Source organism: Bactrocera tryoni, chromosome 1 (assembly GCF_016617805.1).
Source record: "Bactrocera tryoni isolate S06 chromosome 1, CSIRO_BtryS06_freeze2, whole genome shotgun sequence".
Lineage (NCBI taxonomy): Eukaryota > Metazoa > Arthropoda > Insecta > Diptera > Tephritidae > Bactrocera > Bactrocera tryoni.
Window position 1 is genome coordinate 15,461,227 of NC_052499.1, and position 7,668 is coordinate 15,468,894.

The 7,668-nt window shown below is 34.4% G+C and overlaps 1 protein-coding gene across 1 annotated transcript; it reads left to right on the forward strand.

The window, feature by feature from the left end:
• The first annotated feature begins 4,140 nt into the window (after window positions 1–4,140).
• Window positions 4,141–7,216, forward strand: LOC120782324 (DNA cross-link repair protein PSO2/SNM1). The gene is made up of 4 exons (XM_040114549.1): window positions 4,141–5,754; window positions 5,814–5,925; window positions 5,984–6,434; window positions 6,504–7,216. Exons 1-4 carry the CDS (start codon window positions 4,254–4,256, stop codon window positions 7,059–7,061), a joined length of 2,622 nt encoding a protein of 873 aa, XP_039970483.1. The 5' UTR covers window positions 4,141–4,253; the 3' UTR covers window positions 7,062–7,216.
• Window positions 7,217–7,668: the final 452 nt, after the last annotated feature.

Sequence of the window (7,668 nt, forward strand, 5' to 3'; positions counted from 1 at the left end):
CAGACAAATACACACATGCACGAAATCGCCGCAAGATCTCTATTACTTAAAAAGTGTACAAGAAAGTTAAGTACAGTGCGGTTTTTAGACGTGACTATTGGAACTGTGGTGCCCAGAAAGACCAAAAACGTGATAATCACCCATCCCGATTTTCACGAGAAATTTTTTTTAGCGCTAGAAAGTTCACTTTTGTTTCACATGGTAGGAGTGATGATTATCCCCAAGCTATTGGTGTGGCGTAAAGTCACTGTCGCGATGGAGTCATGATTTGATGAATGCCTGAATGCCTGGATCGGAAGATGTTGATTTTGACGAGCTTCGGTTCCAATAAGACGGTGCTATATGCCATAAAGCCAACGAAACAATCAATTTATTGAAGACAACTTTTGGTGAGCGCATTACGTCTCGTCGAGCGCCTTTGGCTTGGCCTATTTTTTATTGGATTAAGATGAGGCGCTTGTCTACACTGATAAGCTCGAGAGGATTGACCTCGGCCCCAATGCTGCGAAAATTGAGTTCCTCGGCAAAACAGTAAAGTAACTTTTTAGAAAGGCCATGCCGTTATTTCTGTATATACTGGAAGTATACGTTCAGTATTTAAGATATTGATCTGAAATTTTGCACCGAATTTTTTTTTCTGAATTTTTGAAACCGATTTCGGTCAAACCGAAGTCCTTATATGGAAAACTTTTTTTATTTGACCAGATATTACAACAACAACAGTGGTTGTGAATTATCTACAATTCAAAAACGACAGTTTTGCTCAGTAGTATGTATGTATGTATGTATGTACATATATGTATATATGTACGTACATGTCAAACCAGCAAATTCTGTATATTTTAAAAAAATCTGTCCTATATAACTTACATATTTGTCTATAATATATCAAGCGGCGTTGTTGTAAAATTACAAATACAACAAGTGAGGGATAGTTGCTCGAGTAACAGCAATGACAATAAAAAATTACATAAATAACAAGTGTTTGAATATTGAGAAATGCGATGCGCGCAATATGGGTGGGGTCAAGAAGCCAAATATTGCAGCACGTTTTTCCACACTCGCGTAAAAAAAATAATATTAAGCATTCATATGTATAAAGTATTCGAGTAGATTCGAACAATTACAGTACACATATACATACATACATACATATATGTATATATACATACATTACAAAATCGTAAATATGTACTAAAAACTATTTTTAAAGCAACTAGGCTTATGCTACATACATACATACATAGAAGTTAATGTATGTAAACACATATGTATGTAGTACATACAACTTCTGGAGAATATAAAATCAAAATTCCGAAATACTTATTGTTTACACATTTTATTTTGGAGGCTAAAAACAAGTTTTATTAACAGCGGCACCAACTTTTGGGGTATAAGCAAATGTGCGAAACATATTTTAAATTTGTATACACGCATACTTTTATATTTCATATACATATGTACGTATGTGACTTTTGATAGTAGAGAGAAAAAATTAAAATTCAGACATTTTCACTCTACAAATTTTCTTCTAATAATTTAGTTTAACTTGTGTACATATTTGCTTTTAAAACATTTACATACATAGATTTCGAAGCAAGTAATTGAAATGTTTAAATTAAATGATAATTAAAAATTTGTTCTAAAATATTTGATTTTTAAAAGAATAGTGGTATGATAAATCATACTATTTGGTAATAATGTTCAAGTTTTAGAACGCTCAGTTTAATCGACACTCATATAACCCAATCGGCATAACGTAGAAGAGTATTAAGTTGAAATTTCAGCGGACGCATAGGTCAGCTTTTATTCAGAACAATATTTAGAATTTCTATACTCAAATATCACTTGAATGACCCCTCATATTATAAATATTTTCGTAAATAGTATGCATTCACGCTTACAAATATAATTTCTAATTTTTTTCCTCAGAAACTACAATAAAATTACCTCACCTAAGCGTAGTTATCGTGCACACAACACTTTAACTACACAAGTTTTAATATTTGTGCTGAACTTAGTATAGCATGGCGTCACCAGCACTGATGTTAAGTCCTCGTCGCACCAATAGGCATGTATGTATGTATGTACGCAAATTATTGTACGTATTTACATATGTATATACAAACATAACTAAATGCTCCCGCTTTCAGATCAAAACAATTCGTAAGAAAGTTAACTTTTTGTTATAATAATGCTGACAGCATCAAGTGTTACGACTGGTATAAAGTTAGGTACAAAATCATAACACAAGAACAAATCAAAATTTATTATTAAATTTTATTGTTCGTGTGAGCATTAATAGAGTTGTTGCAGACGTACTGTATACTGAAGCTTTCGTTGTAGCTATTGCTACTAATAATGTGATGTTAAATCAACGAGTTAAATTTCGGCACATAGTATATGGTAAATAATTTATGTGCGCATGGATGTATGAATAGCGATTTAAATTAAACTTGTTGTGAGAACTAATACACAGACACATACATATGTACATACATATGTATATGCAAGCAACATATAATTAAAGTTTTGTAAATGAGATTTAACTAAGTACTGTGCAAAAATATGTTTCAATCTCTATCGTCTTGACTAAAAATTTAATTTGTAACGCACTTTACTATAGTGAAATATTAATATTTATTATATACATATATAAAATGGAACACAAAAATCTTTGTAACTCAGTACGCCAATTCCATATTATGACAGACAAGAATGTGCTGCAGCGTAGTCAATTAATTTATTTATACACGGAATGTGTCTGCGTACGTAGGAACGACTATACATGTTATGTTTTTTGCGTGCTTTTCTACTTGAACTCACCGGTTTTACGTGTGCGCTGCTCTACTCCCAATTACAAGCTCAAGTCTTTACAGCCGCCATCACCAACTATGCGGTACTCAATGCTTTCGCAGACTTGTAATCTAGCAGCCTCTTCCCTGCATATACTCGCTATTATATTGACAAGGTATGTCTTCGGTTATTTGCTGGCACGGTCAGCCGGTCAATCTGCACAATACTCACTCGGAAGATTTCGCTTTGAGCGTCTTTGTAATATACCACCACACACGTTGACCCTTCTTTTCTTGAAAGTTTTATTGCTCTCACACCTATTTTTACGTAGTGGCTCTGCTTTGTAAACTTTTTTTATTGGTGTAACTGCAGCCGCTATGCTCCTCACTTCCACACAATACAAACGTTTTACAGCATCTTACATTACTACTCCATTGTTTGTTGCATTTTATTTATATACATATCTATTTTTTCAGCCACTCTTATTATAGAAGGTACTTCCTCAAGTGACAAAAGGGATTCAAATCAACGAAGCAGAACCTAAAGAATCAGATTTCTTCACATTTTTCAAATCTAAATTTTGTTTATATTAACATGCGCCCTATATTTTAATGGTCTACATATCTATATATCCTATTTTTAAATTAAAATTATCTTTTACAAGGCAGTATCACTTCACGGTTCTTTCGGTTTCACTCCACGCACCGCTTATTTCCTTTTTCAGTTCTACTCCGCTCCACCACGCTCGACACTCCACTTTGCAGCACAATTTTCATTCACACTTCATCTTTATTTCCACTTCGTGTTATAGATTTTTCCATTTTCATTTATTCTTTTCATGTTTCATTTATAACTTTGAATACCAGTTTTTTCATTTTCTCATTTTTAATCAAATTACATACATATATGCACATTGATTATGGATATATTTTAGATACGTTTTATTCTAATAAGCAAATTTTCACTTTCTGTTTAGGAAATATTGGAAAATGCGATTCCAGTCAGAATATATGAGGAAATCGAACTTACAAAACGAATGCACCTTTTAATGCTTTGAAAATCTCGGAAAAACTGAAATGCAACTTTGCTCTTTCTTTTCTTTCGGTCGATTGTTTACTACCACTAACAGGTCAGAGGCAGGGTTGCTACTTTTTGAGATATGTTTAATTGATGTGTAATGTTTTTCTACACCATTGTATTTCAATGAAACAAGAAAAATTTACATAAGTATATAAAAAGTAACTAATCTGTACGTAAATAAGCTAATTTGGTGCAGTAACATACCCAAGTACGAAACCTTTTGATATTTTCTCTTTTTATAAACATTTTATTGTGAATGGCTTTATAATATTGAAGTAAGAACAAGAGGTGAAATTAGGCGGGCTCCAAAACTAAATTTTATCACTCCGTGAAATACATAAATGATAAAAATATAATTCACATTGAAACACATTAATATGACGCATAACGCGGTTGTAGACTTAATAGATGGCAGTTCCCAAAGTTCTGTTGACGATGAAAGAAAAGTTGAGTGCAAGGTTGAAAGCACGATAATTACACCACAAAATCGTCCCCAACGAAAAGTAACTAAGAAGGCTGCAACAACAATTGGTAAAAGAGCATTGCAGCCCATAGAAGAAACAAAAGTGGACATCACTCAAGTAACAGTTATTCCCGATAATATAAAAACTACAACGAAGAAAAGGACTACAAAATTCAAAGACCCACCTGCAAGTCAATTGCGTATTGATAGTTATTTCAAGAGTTGCTCTAAATCATACAAAATTGAAACTCCTTCAGTAAAGGAGGAGAAGTTGTTTTTAACGGCGCCTGGAATCAAAATAACTAAAACTTCCCAAAAAGTTCGTACAGTCAGAAATAAGAAAATTAAAGGTCGAAAACGTTTATTCATAGAGGAAGACGATAGCAGCTCAACAACGGTTTCAACACCCAGTGGCTTCTCAGGTATGATGTCAACTTCAGAAACAACCGATCCCAAACGCTCTACCACTGCGATTAGTACTTCCAAGAAAATCGATGCTTCAAAAACAGCCGATACTTCAAAAAGAACTGCTATCAAACGCTCTTCTTCTACGAATGCCAGTCGTAGCTCTACCAAACCGACCAAAAGAAAAACAAAGCCTTATTCATATGAGGAATTAATAGATTTATGTTCTGATGACGACTTAGCTGCTTGCTCAGTTACTAAGAAAGCATTTGTGGCATCCGGTGAACGAAATAAGTCTGCTGATAAGGAAATGTTTGCCGATACATGTGAGATTCCTCGTTTAGTTGGTGATTGTATTAAAAACGACATGCCCTTTGCAGCAATGGTGTCTATACCAATACAGGAAATATGCGATAAAAACACCACAACGAATTTGAAAGAGGATGTAGTTTACCACAGAGATTCGCATTCGTCAACTTGTTCGACTAGTAAGACATTGTTGCAAACAAAAGTAAATACACCACATCAAAAGTGTACTGACTGCAATTTGGATATAAAAACAGAAGAAAATGGGAGACTCATTAACACAGACCAGACGTCTTCAAAGTCGTTAGTAGAAATTAGTATAGTTGCATCTGAACAAATAGAAGTTAAGCAAGAACCAGAAGAACTTGTTGCTTCGACATCCTTATCAAACCAAACTAAAGAAATAAATAATTTAAAGTTAACTAATAAGAAAGCTTGTTCAAACACTATTATAATTGACGAAAAAAATGATTTACAAATATCGCATACTGAGACACCTTCCACTAGTAAAAGCAAACGAGTTCGGAAATTCCGCGTTTGTCCGCCCTATAAAAAAGTAGCTGGTACTACTTTTGCGGTTGATGCTTTCCAGTATGGACAGATTAGTGGCATTACACACTATTTCCTTACACATTTTCATGCGGACCACTATCAAGGTTTGACGCGCAAATTCGAAATGCCATTGTATGTGAGCCCAATAACTGGTGAGATTGTTATTTGATATCTTTACTTCAAATGTATTATAACATTTATGTATGTTTAGCGAATTTGGTGCGCGCGTTGATATCAGTGGAAAATAAGTATATAAACGAAATAGAACTGAACAAACCTGTGATGATAAATGATGTTGAAGTCACTGCAATCGATGCAAATCAGTGCGTAAAATCTACATTCATTATGAAATATGAATAATTTTGACATTTTTTAATTTAGCTGTCCAGGTGCTGTTATGTTTATATTTAAATTGTCCACCGGCCGATGTATTTTACATACTGGCGACTTTCGTGCCTCGCCTGACATGGAGTCCGAGCCGACGTTCTGGAATAATGACATTGATACAATATATCTGGACACCACATATATAGCGCATAAACACAATTTTGCTTCACAGTATGAAAGTATCGATCGCGCTAAGAGAATAATAAGAGAATTCCACGAAAAGCGTCCAACAACACGTGTTTTGTATGTTTGCGGCTCATATGTGATTGGAAAAGAGCGTTTTTGGACTAATATAGCGCAAGAGTTTAATTTGAAAGTATGGACAGAGAAGAATCGTTTGAAAGCTTTGCAATCAATGGATTTAGATGAAGTGCGTGATTTGCTGTCTGATGATCCAAATAAAGCAGAAATGCATGTGATATCGATTGCCAAAGTCAGCTATCAGGTAAATAAGCAATGTTTCTAACATTATGAATATAAGATTTTAATGCAACTTTTGTACTTTTTTCAATAGTCGCTGGTCGATTACTTTCGACCATTTAAACAGCAATACGATGCTATGCTGGCATTTCGACCATCCGGCTGGGAGAAGAATAGCAAACCACAACTGCGTGGTGAAATAAATATCGTAGGCATTGAGTACTCTGAACACTCGAGTCATGCGGAGTTGGAACGATTTGTAACATATCTAAAGCCCCGTGAGGTGATCAGTACTGTGCCCGTGCGACAGGGTAATCCATGCATTACACCGAAGATACCAGAGAAGTGGTACAAATATGATAACCTTAAAAAGAGGCAACGCAATTTCCAGCCCTCGATCACCAGTTTTTTGAAAATGCGTCCACGTCAGCTAGTACAAAACGCCGCTACCAAACGCACCACGAACTGTCTAACACCTACGAAATCGCCAGATTATTATATGCCCAATGAAATATCGCAACTGAGTGTACGTGCCATGGCCACATGCATAGAGGTGCAACGAGATAACAAGTACCAGGCGACTTCTCAGAAAGTACCGGCGGTAGTAACTCTATTTCCTGAGTCAGAAGCTTTAGAAGATTGGATGTTCTAGTTAAACGTGAGATTTATCTCATTCCTGTGCTGTGGTACTGCTTTAAAAGAAAAAAGAAACTTTGTCAATAGGTTAAGGTAATTTTAGCTTAAAGTTCAATTTTTATATGAAGATTTCTTTATGAAATTAAAAAATTAAAATCTACATGGTTGATAGATTAGCATTTTTATTATTAATTACTGCTTAACAGGGATTACTTTATTTTGTTTTTTTTTTTATAAAATGGTATCTCAGTTCTAAATTTCACTTTTAACTTAGCTTATACATACATTTGGTTACTCAGAACAAAAAAATCACAAAATACAAAATATTCGTTACAAGAACTTGATTCCAAACGTTCTGCTTATATGACAGCTGTGTGGTAAAAATGAGCAGCTTCTTGAGGGGAGAAGAATGTCTGCAAAATTTCGGTTCGAAACTAGATTACTAGTTCGCGTATATACAGGCTGATCATTTATATGTATGTATGTATATCTTATAGGGTCTCCGACGTTTTCTTCTGAGTTTTACAAACACGGTGGTAACCTTAATGTACCCTTTTAGGGTAAAAAAAGAAATTACCGAAAGTGGATTTAAAAGTTAATTAGGAACTGGATAACTTCATTCT

Excerpts from the sequence above, each read along its gene's own strand:
- LOC120782324 (XM_040114549.1), top strand. The coding sequence starts at position 4,254 with ATGACGCATAACGCGGTTGTAGACTTAATAGATGGCAGTTCCCAAAGT. Across the intron at positions 5,926-5,983 it reads ACTGCAATCGATGCAAATCA|CTGTCCAGGTGCTGTTATGT; the intron begins GTGCGTAAAATC and ends TTTTTAATTTAG. Across the intron at positions 6,435-6,503 it reads TTGCCAAAGTCAGCTATCAG|TCGCTGGTCGATTACTTTCG; the intron begins GTAAATAAGCAA and ends TTTTTTCAATAG.